The sequence below is a fragment of the Aythya ferina genome (assembly GCF_964211825.1).
Source record: "Aythya ferina genome assembly, chromosome: 2".
Classification (NCBI taxonomy): Eukaryota; Metazoa; Chordata; class Aves; order Anseriformes; family Anatidae; genus Aythya; species Aythya ferina.
This window is the reverse complement of record NC_140297.1, coordinates 41,121,041-41,144,249: the sequence shown is the minus strand read 5'-3', so window position 1 is coordinate 41,144,249 and position 23,209 is coordinate 41,121,041. Positions and strand designations below refer to the sequence as shown.

Genomic DNA, 23,209 nt, shown 5'->3' with positions numbered 1-23,209 from the left:
AATGATCTCTTTCTGTTATTTGAAAAGTTCAACAAGTATCCCCCAGATTTTTGCCGCGTACAGTTTGGGATTCCTACAGCACAATTTAAAAAAAAAAACAACAAAACTTAGACAAAGTAGAGGTTATGGTGATCAGAAGCCCAAGCTGCAAGCCCTTACTAATGTACAAGCTGCACACACAAGGTCGCCTCGAAGGTGCCTCGGCCGAGGTCATTTTCAGAGCCATGCCTATGGCACAGGCTCCTGCTGCCAGCAGCTATCTCAGACAAGGTGCAAGCCCTGATACTTGGCAGAAGTCTAAAGCTGAAGTGCCTTTGCTGTGAGGACTTTTGTCAGTAAAAAAAAAAAGCGATACGGACAGCTGGCTTCTGTCCAGCCACAGCTGGGAGAAGAGTGGGCCTGCTGAACTCTGTCCTGTGCCTCGCGAGCACAAGCAGCAGTTAAGCACACACTTTGCTCTGATATCCTTACCCTAATGAAGTTCTAACTACAAATTTGGCCGTGCTCCACTGAAGACATGCACACAACCAAGAAAGTATTTTCTTCTCCCTACCCTTCTGCATCTTGTGCGTTTAGACCAGGCTGTTTTGGGCCAGGCCATCACTTGGTCACTGCTCCACTGACGAGGCGTGTAGGGTCAGGAGCTCCTTTCTCCACCCATTTTGCATCTTGTGTTTAGACTGTAGGCTGTTTTGGGCAGGGTCTCAGAATAAGCTGTACAGCAACCAGCGCTGCAGGACCTTCAAGCGCTACTCCAATGCAAATAATAGGAATGATGGAGATCTTGCCAAGTCAAAAGATGTTTGAAAGAATGAACCTTGAAAAGCATCCATAACCATGAGGGGAGTCATTACTTGCAAAGCAGGTCCTCAGAACGCTTTCATTTGAACTATTTTAGCATTTCAGTGCTAAAATGCAGAGTAACTTCCAAGGAGGAGTCTCAAAAAGCAGCTTCTTTAGATTCAGCAAATGCATTTGCTGCCATGTATGCAAAGTCATATTGACAAACTTGAGTGCCAGGAGAAGCGTTCACACCCATCTACTGCATCTCCTCCAGTTCAGAGTGAGGTGCATCATATTCCTTCATGCCTTTCATCAACAAAATTGCCAGGTTTCAGTTGCAAACGTGTAATGCTAACCAGCAGAGTCATGTAACAGAAGTCAGAGGAGCCAGCGGGTACTGGCCTCAGCCATATGACAACAGTAGAGCCCACTGGTGCCTTTGTTCCTATCAGGTGATTAGGGCCAGAACATGAATATTCAACATCTTACTACCAGCACAGATAGCAGAGCTATCCAGATTTGTTTGCTCTAAGTTAGAAGCCACCAGCATCTATCATTTGTTTATCCTTTTGCTCCTGTCTAACACTACTTCTGTTCCTCAGCAGCTTACTAACTTTTTCACTCACAGCACAGATTTATTATTCCCACAGATATCCTCTCTTGGTTGCCCAGTGGGTGGTTTTTTTAGCAATATCCTTTTCTGCTACACCGCAAACAGTCTGGTCTCTTAATTAATCCATTTGTTGAGCATGCAAATGGCGTTACCTGACTTTACAGCGCCGTTCATTAACACGCTGGAGGGGGCCCACCTGCCGGCACGTCTTCCCAAGTGACATTCCTGCCCAGATCACAGGCCCCTGCCCCTCTGAATGACTCTCCTTGGGCCCCACTGCCCCTGCTGTGCACTCCCTGGCACGCAGCACAGCCTGCAGTGCTCTGACCCTGCCATATTTAGCAGCACGAAAGACCCTGCTCTGTTCTCCCGACCTGATCTGCGAGCACGGTCTCTGCTACTCCAGTACTTGAACATCCCATGAGCACTCGTATTTTTATCTTCCTAACACCCAAGTGAGATAAGGGGAGGGCTATTCTTCTTACTTTAGACATGGGAAGCAGAAGCACTGACAGAGCTTGGTTAGCCTAGGTCTTAAATTCCTGGAAAATGCAGGCAGGACCCAACTGGGACTGTCAACAGCAAACAGGAACCTAACCAACCTAACTAACTAACTAACTAACCGTAGCTCTATCACTGTCTTCAAAACACAGCCTTACGTCTCACCCCAAGTTACACATGGGACACATGACAGAGCAGGGAACCTAATTAAATCAGCACCTCTAATGTGGATGCTCTGAAGGACTCCCACTTACCAGGTCTGAGCATGCATCCCACTCAGCAGCCAGCTGCAAGACAGGCCAAGGTTAGGTGCGCCCTGTCCTCGAGAGCCACCACCACTGATGGCAGGAGACTTCTATAACCGATTTCTATAAAACCACCCCCCCATATATTCAAGCAGACACAAATGTCCTGGCAGACAACTGGCCTGTCCTGAGAGAATCAGCACGGCTGAGGCAGGAAGGGACCTCTGAGGCCACCTGGGCCACCCTCCCGCTCAAGCAGCACCACCTCCAGCAGGTTGCCCAGGACCATGTCCAGATGGCTTTGGAGCATCTCCAAAGAGGGAGACATTGCAACCTCTCTGGACAACCTGCTCCATGGCTCAGTCACCCTCTTGGTAAAGAAGTGTTTCCTGATGTTCAGATGTCACCTCCTGTGTTTGTTCATGCCTTTAGCCTGATTCCTCTCCTGAAGGTGATCCAGCAACACCCGTGCACGTGGTGCTGTGTCCCACACAAGCATAAGCAGCACTAGAAACTGCCACAAAAATCTCTACATGTGGCTGTAGTGCCCAAGCCACCGGAGACTCACATACCACCAGGATGGAAGCCTGAATCTACCATGACAGCAGCTAAGAAAGTTGTCTTAGATATTGAGAACATCCCATCTGGAAATCACCAAAACCCAGTCTGAGTCAAACACTCACAGGAGTAACATCTACTCCAGAGCTCCCCAGTTTGCAATGCCTGGCTCTTAAACCTCACTAAAAACCTGGAGAAGTGTGTATGACCAGTGCAGGAGCTTTATGCACGCCTGACCTTTCCAAAGCAAGCGATGCTGTTTGGGGGGCTGGGTTTGTTAGCATTGGTATCAGCACAGCGGTTCTGCATGTGGGTTTATGCGTATGAGTAGCCAGAGAGACACGTTTACACCTGAGCAAATGCGGAAGGTGGAAGCTTGCCGTGATTAATTGTGTTAGAGACGAGCACCGCGTCTGGTTACACCGGCGTTACTCTCAGGACGGAGTTAATGATGCGCTAGGAACCGAGAGCAGCAGCGTCTTGGGCTGCAGAAATGGTCAGGCAGCCACCGCGAGGTGTTTCTGAGGGAGCTGGGGTGAAAGTAAGCGGACAGACAGGATGGCCGCAGGGCTTGGCAGGCACGGCGGGGTTTGCAGGGCAGCAGCTCATCACTTTGTATTAGGAGCCTACCTTCAAAGTGAAAAGGAAAACATGCTACATGAAAAAAAAAATAAATCGTACGGAAAACTGAAGAAAAACATCCGAAAGATGCTAGCGCCCTGTTTTTTTCAGGTCGGTGATTTTCTGCCCGGCCACTACCATGCAGAGCTCTATCCATCTTGAGTGAAATTTCTGTATTGCTGCAAAACTGAAAAATAGGATCTTCTTTATCAAAGAAGATCATGCTACCATTTGTGTGAATGTAGGTTTTCCTTTGAAAATGAAGTTTTCTCACAAGTCAAGCTCTGTTTGTTTTGCCAGTGAATTTCCAAGGTCAGGTCCTCATCCGGAGCAAAGTGGCACAGGCAAAGCAGCCACAGCAGTTTACAGAGGATGGGGACTCCGGCCTCTTTATTCTTTATTTTTGAAAACTGAGCCCATTTCTGTGGCCTACTGATACTACTGCGGCGTCACAAATTCAGCATACCTTCCCCATGGGATCGCTAATAAGAAAAAAGTCAGATGAGGGACAAAACACTTGAAAATAAAAGAGGTGTGATTCTATTTTCAGATCTGTTTTACAGTGTCATGACCCCAGCAATCCCAAAAAAAGACCTTTGATTTGTAAACATAAATGGGAGAAAACTCAGATTGAGTCTCTTCAGTAATAAATAAAAATTGCAAGGATAACGACATTGTTACTGTAATCGCTATATATCCAGATAGTTTACTAAGCCATAAAGCCTCCATTTATATTTATTAAATGTTTTACTGTACTTTGAGTGCTTTTATCTTCAACTCTTTTCAAGCATCCAAACAGAATAATCCCGAGTATTACACTAAAGGAACGAGGGAATGATTTTGTTCTTCAAAACTGGTCTCCTACTCGAGTTGGTAGTAGTTTCCAGTACTACTACGTCTGCCAATGTTTTATTTTTTATTTTTATTTCCTATGTATTCAGCATGTCCTTATGACGCTACTTATCATGACTTTTTGCCGTGGCTTGAATCCAGCACGAGAACGAGTGTTTTCATATCTTCAGTCACGTGCTGCTATCGTACAGTCGGTCGGTACCGCATGGACACAACGCAACGCTGGGCTCGACATCTAATTGTATTTCTCAGACTTTAGGACCATTAACTCAGGACATTTTCATCTTTCGGTATTTTTAGACCTTAAAATTAATAGAGTGGCTCAACAACAGCCAATTCAGCGATCAAAACTACTTCAAGTGAGTGCAGGAGCAGTTAAAATGCCTATCATGCCAATTAATTTGTATTACAGCCATGCTGCTGGATAGCACTAATTGATTTATATACCCTCCTTTCTATTCCCATTTACAAGGGCAATTATGAACTCCATCACATATGTTTAAATGGGTTACATTAGAATAATATCTAGAAGCTGGGCCAAGGAGCTTAAAGTCTTGAAGAACAGGTAAATTCTTCTTTAATGGGTGTGTTATCAACCTGCTGCCAACAGCCTGTACCCTCCAAGGCAGGACACAGCACCAATACCTCCATTTCCATGGGCAGTTTGGGGTTGACTCCAACGATGAGCTCAAACGCTATTTTTAATTGTTTTAAAAATTGCGTATTATAGGCAGCAATAAACACTTACAAATTAGTATTATACCAGCCACTGCTCTCTCCCAAGCATGGTTTCCATAAACAAGTTGAAACGCATACATCTGTAAATAATAAGTATAAGTATGCTGAATTTAATGAATAAGGGCACTAAAAGAAATTGAACAGTAGGGGTTCAGCAATTAGAGTAACTGCCCATTTTATTAAAAATGTATTGTTTCCAGCTTTCGCTTTAGACGGCTGCTATTGCTCTGCTAATTCCAAGTTTTGATTTCCTTAGAAGAGGGGGGCTCCTCTTTATTTTCCCTGACAGCCCCCTGTCACACAGTCACTCGCCTTTCTTTACAAGGCAGCAGACAATTGTTAAAGCTTATCTCATTGCTCGGGATCTCACTCCGGGGCCCTCGCTGCAGACTTTTTCTGGCGCTGTGCCGCTCGGAGGTATGTTTTTCGTTGAGTAAGGAAATCTGCTGAACCAGCAACCCCCAGCCGGCCTCCCCCAGCCCCTTTCTGGGGCTGGAGCTCACCAACCCTCCCGCAGAGCAGAGGGAAGAGCGCGTGTCCGGCTTCCCGGCGATGCCTCTGCGAAAACAGGGCCATTTGCTGAGGCTGGCAAGGCGCGGGGCTGCGAAATGGAGCCGCGCGTTTCCTCCTCCCGCCGAGGGGAAGGCAGCAAGCCGGGAGGGAAAACCTCCTACCTTCTTGGCAAGGCAGCTTCCCACACCTAGCCCGTGTCCCGGGGAGCGTCGCCCGTGCCCCCAGCATTATTGCCGGGGATCTCTGGGGCTCCCGTGCTTGTACAGATGTGTTACGTGCGTGCAGCTCACCTCCCCGCTAAGCGTTAAGGCGGCGTACGGCTATTTTTAACACCCGCCTAATTGCACCCACATTGCTACACTGCTGCAGCTGTGGGGGTTTAATTAAAACAATACATTATTTCCATTTAGACATGACATAATAACAGTAAAAAAAAAAAAAAAAAAACGGCTTTCATCGCTTGGGCTTATCTGCAACAAGAAGGGCAGGCAGCCCAAATCTTAACCTTCCTGACACCCTCTGCTGCGCATACGTACACGGCCTCTGAGACCAAAACAGGGCCAAACTCTCCTCTCCTCTGTCCCATCAACGTGCCAGATGAGGTGGGAGCACTCCTAGGAGCAGCACACCTCAACATCTCCCCTGCTGACGCTAAGAAATCTGCGTCCACGTGGGATATTTAGAAACTGAGAACCACCAGCATCTTTGGAGGGGAGTGCAAATAAAATGCACAGTCTGTCGAGCTGCAATGCTTGCCTGAATGGAAATTCAGTATTTCTGAACTGAATACCTGCTAGATAAAACATAGTGGGGAAGGTAGCACAAAAACCTAAGACAGCACCAAATTTCTTCTTGTAAATCCACATCCTTGTCGCTGTGCTTACATAATATTTTATATCTCTCTCTCTAGATGTTTATGGGTGCAATTTACTTCCCCCCTTGGAGCACTTGGCCTGGCAAGCACCACTACACCCTTTTCTCAGTAGGTGCAGGAGGAACAGAAAGCTGGGAAGGAGCTCGGTGTCCGAGAGCAAGGCGGGGGCAAGGCTGCAGCCATGGCTAAGAGCAGATCTCTGCCCCCTGCCTGGAGGAGCAAAGATCAGTACGAGAAGACTGGAGACAAGACGAGCACCGTGACCGGAGAGCGCATTTTCCAACACTGTTCTCTGACTCTCTACCTGCAGTGGATTTTCCTGTTAATCCCTCGGAGTGATGAATGCTCATAATTTTATCTCTCTGTCATCTGTCAGTACGATTCTCACTTGGAAGAGGAAAAAATGTGCACACACTGTACTGCAGACAAACAGATACGTGCTAGCAGTATTTCCTAGTCGCCTGGTGTTTCTTATTCACCATCTACTTTGTGTTTTTGTTTTTACCCAGCTACCCTGCTCATGATTTACAGCATTATCCCAACGTGCAAACAGGGAAGATGTCAACTGCACTTTACACAGAATATGACATAAAGGAAATATTTCAGAAGAGGAAATACTCCAAAGAGCTGGGCAAGCAACATTCAGGCCTGACCTAGTAACAAATTCAACACCTGAAGTCCCAAGAAACTTAAGGCAAAGCTTATGCTTTAAAAAAGGGAAAATACTTGTTTCAAGTGAGATTCAATTCTAGAACATCTTTGATGACTGTGGTTTAATCATTTTGCAATGTCTATAATATGATTATCTAATATAATACATATGCATATTATATATGTTTCAGAAAATATGCAATCTTTATGGAAAAAAAAATAATAATAATAAAAAAAAAACACAAAAAACTTTTCTTGCCATATTTGAGAGATTAGGGCCATCACTTTCTGTGAAAATTAAGCTTATTTGTACAAATGCTTTTCAGCTGTCACAGTCAGAAGGACATGTTAGTGAGTGTAAATTCGTGCAGTGCCATCTTCCTGAATTTGCTGAAGGACAGCTTTTGGTCTCAGCTGACACTGAACCCATTCTGAAGCCACAGCAAAATATCATTGACAGTACACCAAGGCTACTCAAAAAATTGAGGGCAGTGGTGAAACTGTCCATAAGACTATCTATTTCAGTACTAGTAATTCACGGAGTAGCTGCGACAAGGCAGAGCAGCTGTTTAAAGGGATTAGTAAACTGTTAGTACAGCACAGGGCTGTGAGTTAGAAATCATTCACAGTGTAAGTTTCGTGTGCTTTTTCCTCACTTCCTTTTCTCCGCCCAGATCTCGCTACACACATCTCTCCTGGAAATTCAGGGAAGTTACTGGTGCTTTTTCCACACATTAACCTACCAGATATGTCATCCAAGGAACTTACTACAACTACTACTACAAAGAGTAAGCTGTGAAGCCAAGAGACGCTCTCTGAAAAACTCCTCTCTGGCCAATTTACCCCGGGACCAAGCAGCAGGGGCGGTCACAGCGTTGGGGCAGCCCCAGCGAGGACAGGGGCGCGTTGTGGCAAACTCCCACGTCGGGCAGGCCGAGGGGACACCCCGCTGTTCCGTGGCATCCCCGGCATTTGCAAACCAGTTTGTCTGATCACTAAGTTCTATTGTTTCCTCAGATAAGCAGGACCCCAGTGAACAATTAAAGCTTTCAATAAATAATCTGTAAGCACATTCATTTGATTTACTGTTATTTGATACAGCAGTTAGTTTCAATGGGGCAGTTACTATTGATCACATAAAGTACTACAGACCAACATGAAACACTCCCAGAACTCCATGGATTATTACTCTTTATCTGCCACTCATCTGGCTTACTTGGAATGGTTGCAAAATTTAAAATCAATAACAACAATTAGCGTTCAGTACACTCTCAGGAATGAATCATGTGAAATATGTTTTGTTGCAAAAATGAAACGTTGGGGAGCACACCAACACCAGAGGCTCTTGCAAGCAGCAAAACTCTAAAAATCGTTTTTTCCTGGTATTATAAAGTGCTGGGCACGGGGGGCAAAGAAAAGAAAGAATACGGGTATTGGAAACGCACCTGCAAGCATGCACACAGTTATAAGGGGGCATTGGCAGGATTTTCAAAATAAGCAATTTAAGAGTACAACTTTCAACTAAGCGATGAGACAGAGGCACCAATTTTTCCCTTAGAAAATTCCATGATAAGGCCGGCAATGTCACAATCACTTGACCTCTAGAGGAGTTTGGGTTGCTAGTGGTGGCAGGGCCTGAGCCTGTGTAGCCATACGAAATGGTCTGAATCATCTTCCCCTCAGCTTTTACTGGAGAGACCATCACACACGCTCACACGCACTCGAAAAAGCTATCAAAATGTGAGAAATGAAAGCAAAATGAAATTAATAAAGCTGGAAATTGACTGTAAGTGATTTACATAGGAAAACACCTTTTAGCTTCAGATTCATATAAATTAGTCGCGAATCTAATGAAATGCATGGAAATAACAGTATTTTGAGATCTCTGCTAGAGTAATAAGTCTAGATAATTAAAATGCAAAGCAATAAGAGAAATGTTTTATCATTAAACTGTAACCAGAGCTCTGTGTGAAATCATCCATTCAGAAGACTTGTTTTTCATCAATTATTTGTTATTTATCTGATGTAAATATAAGAAGGTCTAATTAAAATGTATGACTCCTTATGCAGCTTCTTGTCATTAAGACCAATGAAAGCATTCTGAAGACCATAATGAAATAATTATGTTTGCCTTTAAGAATCCTCTTCAACAACACATGGCAGTACTACACTAAATTAAAACATCAGGAACTAAATTTCTCTTGCATCTATTTCCATTTTCACTAATTATACCCCCAAGCTTTCCAATAGACCAGGCCCTAAAATTCTTTTGAAGCTGAAACAGCCTAAGGAGCAGCAGCCTTCTCAGAGTAATGGACTTTGATGAACAAACAAAGGTAATGCAGCCCTGCAAGCATTAATATTTCAAATAGAGTTATCATGTGAAAATATGTGTTTCTTTGAAAAATGGGGCAAGAGACGGCTGGTGAGGAGCCAAAGATGTGTTCCAGGGAAACTGATGCTCTGATTTAATCTGATTGAGTTGCGTCACTCCTTCCTCACCTCTTTTCGTCAGAGTGTTTGCTTGCTCTGCACAGAAATTGAGGATAACAGAAGCACAACAAACACGGTGTTGCTGGGCAGTATCAGCGTAACATGCTGGAATTAAGCTCTGCTTTCGTGTTTTAGCGAAGGTGAAAACAGCCCCTTTGAGCAGTTGCAGTGCTCACACTGGGCTCCATTTCACAGCTATTTTCTCAATCTGCATCCAGACACACAGTTCTTCCCGACACGTAGCTCGTGCTTCATCCCCCAAGTGTTGCAGTATCTATCCAAAACACAGGGAAAGGAAAGGACTTGGATAAGGAAAAAAACAGAGAAGGATGTGAGTCAGCTCAGACTTCTTGCGATCAGCTGACAGCTTCGTTGCAGAACTTCAGAAGGATAATGCCCGGGTTTCAGAGAAGCGAATGCAGCAATGCACGTGAAATGCAGGAAGATGAGCAGCTGATGTACCTCACCCGCATCGCCTGTGACCGTGTGTGCAGCTAGGAAAGCACAACTGGAATGTGCTCTCGAGATGGAAAAAGGAAGGCTGAGCTTCGCCAGGAGGTGAGGATTTGAGGAAAGTCTATCCTTCCACTCACCCCCCTCACCAAAGATACTTAGCACAAGCATCTGAAAGGCATAAGTTTGTCTTTGCCAAGATTTGTTCTGCCTTTTGTATCTTGGTGTTCAAAGCGTGGGGTGAAAACAGAGCTATCTTTAACAAAGACAGATCTCCAGGGCTTACCAGCCAGCCACTAAGGAGGATCTGACACACACCAAGCCAGTAATTAATAAAATTTCTTCCACAACTGAATGGAAGAAGCAAATCCAAACAACAAAGCAATGCAAAGGACTACTCTGAAAGATGGAGCGGAAAAAAAAAAAAAAGTCTCCTCAAGTTGGAGGTGGAGAGACAGAAGTACGAATAACTCTTTAAAAGCAAACAAACAAAACCCCCTGAGGGCCTGATCTTAACCAAAAAAAAGCTAACACGTGCATGACTTTTTTAGCCAGTCCTTCGACTCGTGCCCCAAGCCAAAAACGCAGATTGATGGATTAGTGCTCTCTGCTAGGAAGGGAAGGTTTGTAGAGAAGATAGCATCTTCGATTAGGCGAACAGGGGCAGTTGTGCAAAAAAACCCAAAGAGACAAGCTGTGGGGCACGCAGGCGTCCCTCCCTGCCTGGGCTGGAGGCCACAGGGAAAGCATCCATCTTCCGATCAAACGCCGTGCTCGGGAGCGGAAAGGTTTGGGCAGGTATCACCAGATGGCACTGTTACACAGTTTTCCAAGTCCTCTTCCTTCCTGTGCGAGTGAATGTTCAGTCTTGGCAAGACAGGCAACGTTGGTCTTCCCTGGGGCTCTGCTGGTACAGGGCGAGGGCTAAAGGAGTGGGGCTGGGGAGGAGGAGAGGGGCGAGGGCAGCGCCCACGAGGCCTCGTAGGGCTGTGGGTGCCCAAACACCTCTCCGACATTGGCTTTTGTGAACAGATGACATGTCTCAAGCAACTCAGCCCCTGTTATGCCCACTTACCATGCAGGGACCTGCAAACGCTCTTCACATTGGTCACCAGCTGGCAGAGGAGAGATTTTGGGACAAGACTGGAAGAGGACAAGACAGGCCAACACTGCCTTGTGGGCATGGAGAGCCCCTCTGGGATGGGCTGTGTGCTACCAGCCAGGTGGTTGAGCAGTAACAAAATGCCCTGCTCTGGAGGACCACTGGAATGGCCACCCCAGGACTACATGTTTCACCACAGACTGCATTCAGATTAAAAAAAAAAAAAAAAAAAAGACATGATTTAAGAGATTTTGTTTCATTTCACTGACTTTTTTTTATTACTTCCCCCGAATGAACCATTCCATCCAGTCTTTGTGTGCTAGGGACACAGTGAAGCACCCTCTGAAGGCAATCTGTGCTGGATCCAGCTGCAGCAGTTGTCTCTGGTTGGTGCAGCACCAGGCAACTCAGTCACTCCACATGGCTCCTACATGGCTTGGAAGGACAATAATCCTTATTTTTTCTCTAAGACAAAAAGCTATGTTGGCTGTTCCTTGCGCTGAACATCCACAGCAAAACAGCTTTTACTGGTATTTCACTGAAGCAGTGGTACATAAATATGTTAAAGGCTTAGTCATACAAGCGCTCTTGTGTCTGAAACTCCTATTAAAACCAAGGGTGGAGGGCTGAGTGCATTCAAGTGCTTCAATAGATAAGGCTCTACAAGACAAAGATACACTTAATTTGTCTTTTTATTGTTTGAAGATCCTTGCTAAAAATACAATGTGCGCCTAGAGAAAAGTATTATGGTTCAGTGGAAAGAGATCCTCCAAATCATTAAATGAAACCCAGCGGTGCTAAAGAGAGGGCTTTGTTGTGAGACACTTCCCTGCTCTTTATCTTAGGGGATGCACTTACAGGGTAAGATGTAAGTCACCCAAAGTGCACGAAACGGAAATCCTTCCAAACTGTGGATGGACTTTAACACCATGTCCTCAGCGGTGAGGATCCAGAGCACTTTGAGAATTTATAAATACTCACTCAAGCTTTAACCTATTAAACCCATACATGTGTCGCCCGCGTGTATATATTTAGCTTACATAGTTTTATAATATTCGGTTTATATATGGTATAAGCAGGGGGAAGAAAAATCACCTTGTCCAAGGGGAACAGAAGGTATATTATATACGCTGTGTCTAGGATTCTTTACACGGGCTCGCTGGATTATATTTCCATCTCTCAACAAAAGTATTTGAAGAAGCTGTAAAACTCACACAGAATGCTAAAAGCAAGCGGGGTCAGTTGCACAAGGGCTGGCATTAGTGTGTTAAGTTTTCTCCTGCCTACTCCCACATAAAGGGACAAAGAAGCCAGCATTGTGGGAATGTGTTCCGAAACCACATGATATCCTTATCAGATTGTCATGTACAACACAAGTTCTCACACGGGGACCCCATGCTGGTGATCTGCCGTGAGCTGCCCCGTCACATGATGGAGGCTCGCCGCTCCCATTCGGATCGCTGAAATGAACTGAAGGAAGCCAGAGTCCCCCCCCCCCCTCCCCAAAATAAGCAAAATGCGCAGTGAGCACAGCCCCGTTAGTTCAGCGCCGCTGGGAAAGCAAGCCAGAGCCGCTGCAAATGACGGGGGTGAGCACGAAGCAGATAAGCCAGCTATTGAAACCTACACCAGGAGGACGAGTCTGAAATTGCCTGAGAAAAAGTCTGCTCACATGCAAGGAAGCAAACAGAGCATCGGTGAAATAACAAATCAGGCAAAACGCACAGAAGAAAAAAACAGGCTTGTGGTTTATACGTTGAATTCTGCAAACTTGAATTGTAAAAACTTGTGAATTCATAGAAAAAGAGTGATACGCAGTTAAAAATAAGTCCTGCTTTGTCATGCAAGTGTCTCCATTTCCACTCAGTGCTGTGAACTCTTGTCATCTAATTGCTTTTCCATGTAGCTTAGGTGAAATGGGAAAATCCTGTAAAATTTTTAATATTAAATGAAAGTTCTAAACAATATCTGGCCTTTTCAATACGTGGCCTGTTTTAAAAAGTGCTGAGGGAGCTCTCAGATGCTCAGCATTTTTGGAAACGAAGCCATGAAATGTAGATTTAGGATGCTAACTTCAGGCTACTGTTTCTGACATTCTTAACTTTTGAAACACATTTGCTCATGCAACGCCGGATTAATAAAACCCCAAACATGAGATTACTTTTAAAAAGGCAATTTAAAATCCAGATTATTATTGTTTTTGTTTTTGTTTTTTTTTTTTTGCTGGAAGTTGTTTACCGATCACAATTGAGAGGAATAGCTAAGATTACGGTGACTGAAAGGCTACAGAGAGGAGCCATTCCCACATTGGATCAGTTTGTTTGTTTTGTACCTAGAATATGGTTCTCATAAAGAGGCAGCAGCAGACGAAAGGCATTACTCGCGGTTTGCCTGCTGCAAAATCCACTTCTGCTGCCCTCCTGCCTACCCTTTTTCCTGCAGTACGGAGGAGATGATTATTCTGTTATTTTAGACTAGTTTGGAGCATTTCATGCCTTCTATTTTCGCGGTTCCATTTGGTTTGAAAGGGCTTGGATTTCAGCACGGAGTGGCATGGGTCACACTGCATGGGGACAGACTTCATGCACACGAGCAAAGGTCAAAATCAATCATAGCTTTGTATTTCCAGCCCTATTACTTTTGGCAGTTTCCCCTGCCAGAAGGGGCTAAAATATTTGCTTCCCAAAAGGAGTAAACATCAATAGGGGGCAGGAGGAGGATCGGCTCCTCCGCCACGCCGCGGTGAGAAAGGAGGGGACGGGATCTCTTCCCCGCGACAGCCATTTAGCTATCTCCACGTTACGTGCAGCATTCCCGGCGAAAAGTTGAAGGATTTCACAGCGCAGCAACTTGAAAAGGACAATAGGCCTATTTAGGCAATTATATTATGCAGGCTTTGTTATTAGGCAGCCCTGCTCCGTCCCAGAAAGTCTGGATAATCAAAAGTGTCCAAGTACAGGAAGGGGAAAAGTACAACCCCACCCTCCTTCGCAGCCGCTGCCAGGATCTGTGGATCCTGAAGGGTAAAGTCTATTTACTGAAGTTCCTTGGCCATTTCAGACATCAACTGATATCCTTCCTCACCAGGCTGGAAATGGCCTGGCCCCAGGTGGGGGGCGAGGGACGGTCCCCCCACTCACACTCACGCCAGAGCTGATCCCTACAGCCAGACAGACCTGTAAAGGTTTTTGGGGTGCAGCAGGAGCAGCAGCAGCCCTTGCCAGCACCACGTCCCCGTTCCCAAGCCCCACACAAGGCTGGTTGTGTGACCCCCAGGCCGAGCCCCCCGGCGCTGGGCTGTGGTGCGGGGGCGACGCGGGCACGCTCAGCTCTAAGTGGGGCTTTAGCCGGACGCGAGGATGAGTAACTTGGCCGTCTGAAACATTATCTCCTGCCTTTCAACCCCTTAACTTGAGCGTAACCCTCTCCGAGGCAGCGCTGCACCAGGCTAGCTTTGTTCTGACAAGTTACACCTTCCCTGCACAGACGCATTAGGCGGGCGGGGAGTCACCCAGAGACGCATCGCCTCGCCGCCGAGCTTATCCCACCCTGGCTTCACCAGCGAATGCCTCTCATCATTTTTGTCTGTGGGAGTTTTTGACAGTGGGGCACGTCCATTAAGAGTTTTCCTGCGCCAGCAGCTGAATCGGGCGTCCTAGGTGGGAGCCTACATGCGGATTCAGTCGCTCTCGCTCCAATTAATTTGGAAGAAAAAATCCCCCCCCTGCAAGGTCTTGACTGAGAAAATCTGGATATCGAGGAAGATCAGGAACAAATACTTCTCATCGCATACTTCGGGGCATTAAGCCACGAGTACAAAAATTTAAATAGAGACCACGTTCCTAAGCAAATCAGTCCTAGCGACTTAGCTGTAAAGTTTATAAATGAACTTTAAAGTAAATAACCTGGTTCAAACAGATCTTGCCTTCTGGGCACTAGCAAACACACCTGCAGCAATGTGATACTTGGGAATGCAGATTACAAGCCCTTCACTTCAAAATGTTTGTTTTTAAATTCAGAAAGATGAAAGAAAATAAAGTACTGAGCTTTTTTTTTTTTTTTTTTTTTTTTTTTTTTTCCTCTTGAGCACAGATGTTTCTAGTATTTCCAGCGCTCGCAGGGAACAAGAACCTGACCCGAACACCGTAACAGCCTGGAATTCAGGAGTAAAACGTATGCCTTCTGGATTTTCATCTTCGCGAACTTTCTGAAAGTTAATACCTTCTAGATCCCCCCCCCAGCCGAGCACTTCCCACCGAACCCAAACCCAAGCAACAACTGCAGGCTGCAGGAGTGCCCAAATCACGCCACGCTCTGTTGCCACATCCACAACTTTTGCCATCATCAAATTTTTTATCTTCTAAATGTAACAAAACACAGCGGCTAGCAGACTTTTACACGGTATTATTAGCTAAAACACTACACCCTACCAAGCAAACTTACTCTGGTTCTGCGCCTTCTCACTTTAACCTGTTTAATTAACGAAGCCCAACGAAGACTTTTATTAACTGGCTTGTTTTCCAAGGCCAAAGGAAAATGGCCATTCCTCGCAGCTCATTCCCTCTTAGGGCTTGTCCCGTTCCCACTTCGGCACCGTTCAGTTAGCTCGCATTTCACCAAAAGTTACTCTTTTTCTCTTGGTAGTCGTCGTTGCTGCACTACGAGGGTACAGAAAATTCCAGCTGACTTAAAAGTACAAATTAATCATTCTCGAGATCTTAACTGTAGTCATTTTTGTCCTCTTAAGAACTATTCTCCTCTAATTTGATTATATCGACCTGATTTTTATCTGACGAGGAAAGGAGCAAGAATTACTCGTGATTAAAAGCACAGTTGGTTCTAGTCTCAATTTTTAGTCCACGCTTTACTTTGTAAATAAATAACTTCTTTTCAAACCTGGAACAACATAACTAATATCAGATAAAAATACAAACATGTAGGAGCACGATAATATATATATTTTGTATGTGCTTGTAACACGCCTTGCAATACACAGTGGCTAACGTTTGGGTTGCAGACCCATAGCAGGTTTTTCCTCCCCACAGGGGGAGGAAAAAAAATACCACACAAGTTAAGGTCATGTTTGGGTTGCATCCTACCCTCTGTTTTACTTTGCAGACCCTGGTGGACTAGAAAATTCGTGATGTGGCAGGATTGCCTTGGCTTAGTGAGCTGTAACAGGATTAACATACTGAGGATGTGCTGAAGTTGGAGACCTACAGCGTTCTGCCTCGCCCTCTGCCATGGCCAATTCTGCCGGCATCTCAGCTGAAACCTTGCTGCTGCCCGGGATCGTTGCTGGGCTGTTCTGAGCCTGCACTGTTCAGGTATTATTCCCTTAACAACCATTTACCTTTTACTCCACAATCACATCTCTATCAAAGCAATATTTCTCAGGCCTAGAGCAATGGCTGCAGGTGTACTGCTTTTATGGCAGAGTCAAAAATAAAACAATAAACTAGATAAAAAAAATATATATATATATCTATTACACGTCTAGCAATTTCAAAATTTGGCTATGATTACATTTCATTTAATCGCAGAGTTCTTCATAAAAAGGGAGAAACACTTGAGTTTGAATTAAACATTGTTATCTTTGTATTTGTAAGCACTGGAGCAACCTTTAAACCATCAAGAGCTTTCTGTACCACAAAAGTTCTGTTTTTTGATGTTATTTGCAGGCGATACAACATAAAATCTTACATTTTTTTCCGAATTTGAGTATTTTATAATCCGTGTACATACATTCATCCACACTCATAAAGTGCTTACACTTTCTCCAAAATTAAAAACACAACTTGCTCTACACATCAAACAGAACTCTTCATTTAGACTAACTAAATTGCTTTTCCATATTTTTATATACCATTAAATTTCAGAGCTTAAATTACAGCCACCGTATTGTAATTCAGGTTTCGGCCTGATTTTACATTCCCATGCAGTGAAGATTAATCCCATTGCTTACAAAGTTATGGGGCTGGATTCCTGAATGCATTTTCCTTGTATTTTTTTATTTACTTTAGTTAATACAAGTTTCTTTGACTAGCTAAACTTTGCTGTTATCAACACTTGTCTCTTATCACAGGCCCTAAACAAATGACATATTTACCACTCATTCCATTCTGATAAGGGTAATCCTGTGTTTAACTTCTCCAAGAACAAACACCATATATTTTGTTTTTAAGAATCATGCTCCTAGTTATTAACAAAATAGAAGTGAATGAAGAGAACATTTTGAAACCAGAAGTTAGTTAAAGACTATTTTGCAAATGACAGCTTTTTATCATCGCTTATTCCTCCTACTTCAGGAAAGTTTATTTAATTCTAAGTTTCCACAATATCCCCGCCAAAGTTATACGAAAGTTTAAACCATAGGAGGAAAGCACATTTTTAGTGAAACATCTGTTTGTTCCCCCTCCCACTGCAGCTCTCCCATAGCTAGTAACATTATTTGGAAGAAAGAGCTTTGTTTCCTATCTCGTTTGAAGCACTTTGAGAACGGCGTGGAGAAAATAAACATCCCATGCTGAACCTCGCAGTCTAATTTTAATTGTAAAGACATCAAAATATTTGCAGCGTTGTAGGCTGGTAGGCATTGATTTTTACGATTCTGTTTTCCTTGCTCAGCCCACACAAATGTCATAGGCTGACTGAAAACTTTTGAGAAGAGAGAAAAACAACACTACTTCACCAACCATTTTTTAAATTTATTTTTCACTCCCACTCACTTTCTCGAGATAAACTACATTGAAGGGAGAACTATTCTAATTACTAAGCAACTTTTTAAACACAGTGCATAACAAAAAATTCAAACAATTATGCAGTTAATGGTGTACTGAAGTGCCCGAGAGCATACTAAAAACATTTTGATAGATAGCCAAGTCATTTATCTAAATCACCGTCAGAGCAGTGAAGCATCCTGCGAGCTTTTATGCAGAGTAAAAGGTGATGCTTTCTGGCACTTCTTGTCGTTTCTCAAAGTTGGAATTGTGGTGTTAAAATTCTGCCATTGTTTGCCACCTATGCATTTCAGCACAAAATCAAGACCCTCTAACAGAATAATACGTTTTCAGAAGTGTCCTGCCACTAACTCTTCTTCCCCTGCTGCCAGTGTAACCCTGCCTGAATCTCAAGGTATAGAAATAATTGATGGTTAAACTCAAAGGGTGTTCACAGTAAGTAGTTTTCTAGCAAAACAGCAACTACTTAGAGCAACAAAGTGAAGAAGAAAGGTGGCAGGAAGGTCAGTACAAAGAAATATTGCCTTTTCTTAGGAAACTTAAAACTCCTGCTTGATTTTTGGACTGGCACCTACCCACTGCAATTCAACGTCTTTGTAAGAACTGCACAGAGCAGCATTTTAATTGCTTGGCTGCCCTGCTAAAATGCACTTCAAGACAACAAGCATCCAGATTATCAAACGTGGTGCAAAATTAGATTACGGAGGCAAAGAAAAAAAAAAACAACAACGACTACAGAGATGTTACGTAAATTCGTCCTTCACTGGTTGGAGTTTTACAAGTGCTGTATTATATTGTAATTTTGTGTGTTCCTGCTTGGCTTCCCAACTAGTTCTAAGGATCAATATGCGACATATGAAGGGATAAACAGTAAGCTCGGTGCTTCTTTCCTTTTTCCTTCCTTGACAGAGGAGAAAAAAAAACGCTTGCAAACCACATTCTGCACAAAAGTCCCCCCACCCCTCCTCACCCCTGCAGTTAATTACAAGTATTTTTTTTTTAAATACATGCAAATAATCATAATTGCTTTAAAGTGGAAAAATAACAGTTGGGACCTACATTGAGCACTGTGCCGGTGTTGCCACTCTGTTTGTGCCAATCCACTGAAGCATGCTTTGAGAGCCTTCTCCTGGAGCATGCAGGAAGACGGACTCGCAGTGTAGAAATCCAGCATCTGAGCAGGGCTCACTGCTAGAACATCCATACAGTCAAACATGATTCCCCCTGCACAGAATGCCTGCAAAAGTGCTTTCCTCTAGGTGTGGAGGAAAATGGCACATAAAAGTACACCCAACTCCATCAAACTCTGCCCCTTTTTTGGCACGTAGGCTGTTGGTCTTTTTCCCAGACCAGAATCATGAATTATGACAGACAACACAGCTAAAAGCCTGTAATTGATCCAAATGATCATTTACCATTTTCCAGGCTGCCCAGCCAATCCAGCAAGATGGGGGGAAGCGAGCCGCATTCCAAGTTTTAGCTCCGAGCAATCTCCCCCAAAATTTCTTTAGAACCAGTCCCGCTCCTCAGGCGCTCGCCGGCTGCGTGCCGCTCCTCGTGCCGCGCGGACGGCCCGAGTCCCGGGGACGAAACCGCTCCGGTAGGACCTCTGGATCCCCCTCAGCCATGAATAGATCCTTCTGCCTCTGAACAGCTCACTTCCTACTACTTGTGTCACGCAGAATGAAAGATTGAATTGCCTAATATATGCGAGTGAACTTTCTGTGAACCCTTCCCAGGCTGCTAACCTTCAAATGACCCAGGCGTCTGACATCACCAGCTCCCAGGATTCTCACACGGCTTAAAAACTCCCAGCAGCCCGGCAGCCAGCAGCCAGCGGGCGGCCGGGGCGAGCTGCAGCCCTCCCCGGGTCGCCCCGCTCTGCTCCGCCGGGGCCGGCTGCGAGCGGGCACGGATGAAAAAATAAAATTTAAATCATCATAATTAAAAAAAAAAAAAAAAAAAAAAAGATAAAATTAAAACCAGGAGGGGATAGAAACGGGGCCCTGTGCTGGTCGGGAAGCTGTTTGCACAGCGCTGTTTTGAGGTGGTTGCAGGGAGCGGAGGGGTTGCAGGTTTTGGCTCCCTTCACTGCAACTTGTGGGCCCCCTCCCCGCTTCCCTTCTCCCCCCGCCACATTCCTTGGCTCCCCGGGGAGGCCGTGAGCCGCACCGCAGACACCGACACCAGCTCTGCCCTGGCTGCTGGGGGCACCGCTCCTCCCTGCCGCCCACAGCACTGATGGCTGGCACCAGCCCTGTGCCTGGCAGCGACCCTGTGGGCCCATCCCTGCTGTGTGTGTGTGTGTGTGTGAGGCAGGGGGGCATCCAGCTCCCCATCGCTCCTCACCACCCCTTTTGCCACCCTAAAGCACACAGAGGTGTGTTATGGCTGTGGAGGAGCTGGGCCATGCTGCCCAGTGCTCCCACATTTCCCTGCTGAGCTGGATCCCTGCCCCGTGCCCATGGAGGTCCTGGGCAGCAAGAGCAGAGCCTGGCCTAGGGCAGGAGGCAGCCCCGCAGCCCCCTCCTCTCCCTGCCCCACTGCTGCTCCCTGGGCAGGTCCCAGTCCCGCCTGTCTCTGATTAGCAGAGAGGGGCAGGGCTGGCTCCAGGGGCTGTATCAGCTTTCATGGGGCTAATGAGCCCCAGCTCCCTGTGGGGTGAGAGGGGAGAAAGGCAACGGGCAGCTTTGTGGGGGCTGGACACACTCGGAGCTCATCCTGTGGCCCCGAAAGCGTGGCTGCCCCCGGGCAGGGGACCCGGCTGCCCCTTGTGCCCAGGAGCCGCCACCTCCTCCCCCGCCGCCATTTTGAGAGCATTTGGGGCTGCTCCCACCTCTCCTCATGGCCAGCGGCACACCCCAAAGCCCACCCAGCAGCACTGCTGGCAGCCCTCCCGTGTGGCCCTGTGAGGGGAACGGGACACAAGGCCTTGCTGGGTTGCTGGCCGGGATGCCCCACACCCCTGGTGCCAGGGCTGCCCTCAGCCAACGTGGTGTGCTCCCCTCGCTGCTGGCCCACCCTTTGTGCCTGGCCTACCCTTTGTGTCCGGCCTGAGCAAAGCTCTGGCTTTTTTTTTTTTTTTTTTTTTTTTTTTTTTTTTTTTTTTTTTTTTTTTTTTTTTTTTTCCTGTAAATAACAACCTCCTGCAAAGTCCTGCTTGCAGAGAGGCTCCACCGAGCGCTTATTGCTACACGCACTTTAAAAATGAAAAATAACATCGATGAGCCTGGAAACGCTCCCTCTGCCCCGCTGGAAAGTACATGAGCTAAATGACCACATGCGTGCTTTTACTTTAAGCAAATGAGCCAAGCCTCTGGCAGAGCCAGCACTCAGCTCTGACGAGCCCAGAGTGAGGTTTCCAGAGGCACAAAGGAGCCCGGCCTCCAGGAGAGGCCAGCGCTTCCCTCCCTTCTCTGCCTTGCAGCCGTCCCTCCCTTTTCCCCTCCAGTCACTTGTGTGGCTTCGCAGCACTTCTGAAAATCAAAAAAAATAGCTCAGGTTAGGAAGCTGAAAAATGAAACACTCCATTACTGCGTGTTTTCTAAAACCCCAAGATCAGAGTCCGGCTGAGCAGGGGACACCGAGCAAGGAAAAGGCACACAATTGAGGACTGTAAAGAAATACCGGAGAGAGATTCAGTCTTGGACCTGTGCAACCAGTTTAATGGATGTGATGTCCTCTCTCTACAAAAAGTCCTTTGATGATCTGAGAGCTCTGTGACAATGCCTGTAAATTGCATTAACAAAACTTCTCACAAAGGTTCAAGAATATTAAAAAGAAAAAAAGAAAACCCATGCACACTTGCTCCCTTGAAACTGATACATCTATATTGCAGACAAGAAGCCAGCAAAAAGACCTGCTGTAATCTGAAAGAAAATCTGCCTGAAAAGATAAAAACAAAAGCTTTTCTTAACACTTTTTTTCCCCCTCAGACAGGAGCACTCTAGCTGTCCCTGCAGCAGGCAGTGTCTTTTTCCATATTCCCTCTATGTAGAAGATGGACAAAGCTGAAGTTTAACACTTTTTAAGGACTTTCTAAGTTCGTCAGGGTGTCCTCCCCCATGCTGGAAGTCCTCAAGCTAATGAAGTCCCTGACACTCTGTAATCTGAAAATTATGCTCAGCACATGTTTATCCAAAAAGTCATCCTTTAGGGAAGGCTTGTTTAAACATTTTCAGCCCAGCAAGCAGAATTCTCCATAGCATAAAGGCAAGTGGAAAAGTGGTTAATTTTGTTGTTAAAATCTCAGCTGCCTATGTTGCTGCAATTTGGTTTGTTTTGAGTAACAAAGCTAAATTAGAAAGCAGCGTTTTCTAACCAGATGATACAGCATGCACGAGAAGTTTGGAATATGCAATGCGTCATCATAAAAATAATTGGAAGGGATCATACAAAACACAGTATGTTTTGTCAGTCTCCAACTTAGGGAGAAAATAGCGTTTTGTGCAGACCAGGGCTCTTGGAACAGCCTAAGCTTATGCCAAGAAAAACATATTGCCCATGTGAGTTAAAATAAATAAAATCATACAAACAGAAATGCAGTTCTGTTTATTCCATTACCAGCCCTATAAAACCATATTTAAAAATAAAAGCTGCCCGTTGTGCCTCAAAACGGAGACTGGCAACTTCTGAAAGTAAATGTCAGGAAGTCATGCTTAACTGCATACGAATTGAAAAAGATTGCTTTTTCACACTGTATCTAAATGAGCCAGGTAGCTCATCATGTTTTATTACGAATAATAGTTGTGCTAATGCTTATACTTATTACTAAAACCACATGTAATTAACGAATTCTTCAAATAGTCTAATGGTTTGCTCACATACTATTTCTACAATACAGTAATTTATGTATCTCATAATTCACTCTGAAATGGCGTGATGCTTGTTTTTCTTGAACAGGGTATCAGGAAAAGCTACACTCATAAAACAGTGGATATTTTCTAATTTAGATCAGGACTAAGCATAACTATTGTGATAACTGATAGCCCCCTCATTCAAATGTAATGAAACTTTAAGTAATGCCACATATTTTAAATGTCTACCCAGCTCATACAGAGGTGCAAGTAGGAAACAACCCTCCAATACCTTCCACTTTATCCATGCAAAGAAATTTTGATTTTACATCACCACTTTGATCTGTTTTCTCTCAGACTGCAATGGCAGAAACTTTACAATAAACATATTCTAAGCCACAAGTGAAATAAAAAAGCAAAAGTTCAAGTCAGAAATCTATTTCCTTTGGTGTTACTGTATATTTGTCAGTGTGACATAGCACATTTGAAACCCATAATCATAAAACAAAAATTTACAGCCAAGGTTTAGGGTCTACATCTGTTTCTCTGGTTTTTGTACTGCAATTACCCACTGGACAATTCCGCGAGAAGCACTATGAATCATGCACTGCTCACGTTTGTGCTGGTCACTTTTTCGTCAGTACAGGAGTCTGAGGAGTCCGTAATGTGCTCCACC

General features: G+C 45.0%; 1 protein-coding gene across 11 annotated transcripts in view; it reads right to left on the bottom strand.

The window, feature by feature from the left end:
* Positions 1–23,209, bottom strand: part of RARB (retinoic acid receptor beta) — a 320,810-nt gene that overhangs the window by 69,799 nt on the left and 227,802 nt on the right. The window contains exon 1 of one of the 11 annotated variants that reach the window (XM_084511761.1): positions 18,797–19,476. The exons of 7 other annotated variants lie outside the window; for them this stretch is intronic. In XM_084511761.1, the coding sequence (XP_084367887.1) occupies positions 18,797–18,953 (157 nt within the window). In that variant the 5' untranslated portion in view covers positions 18,954–19,476. Of the gene's footprint in view, positions 1–5,585; positions 5,694–18,796; positions 19,477–23,209 lie in introns of those variants that run through there. 3 more of the 11 variants (XM_084511760.1, XM_084511753.1, XM_084511752.1) reach the window with 3 other exon arrangements.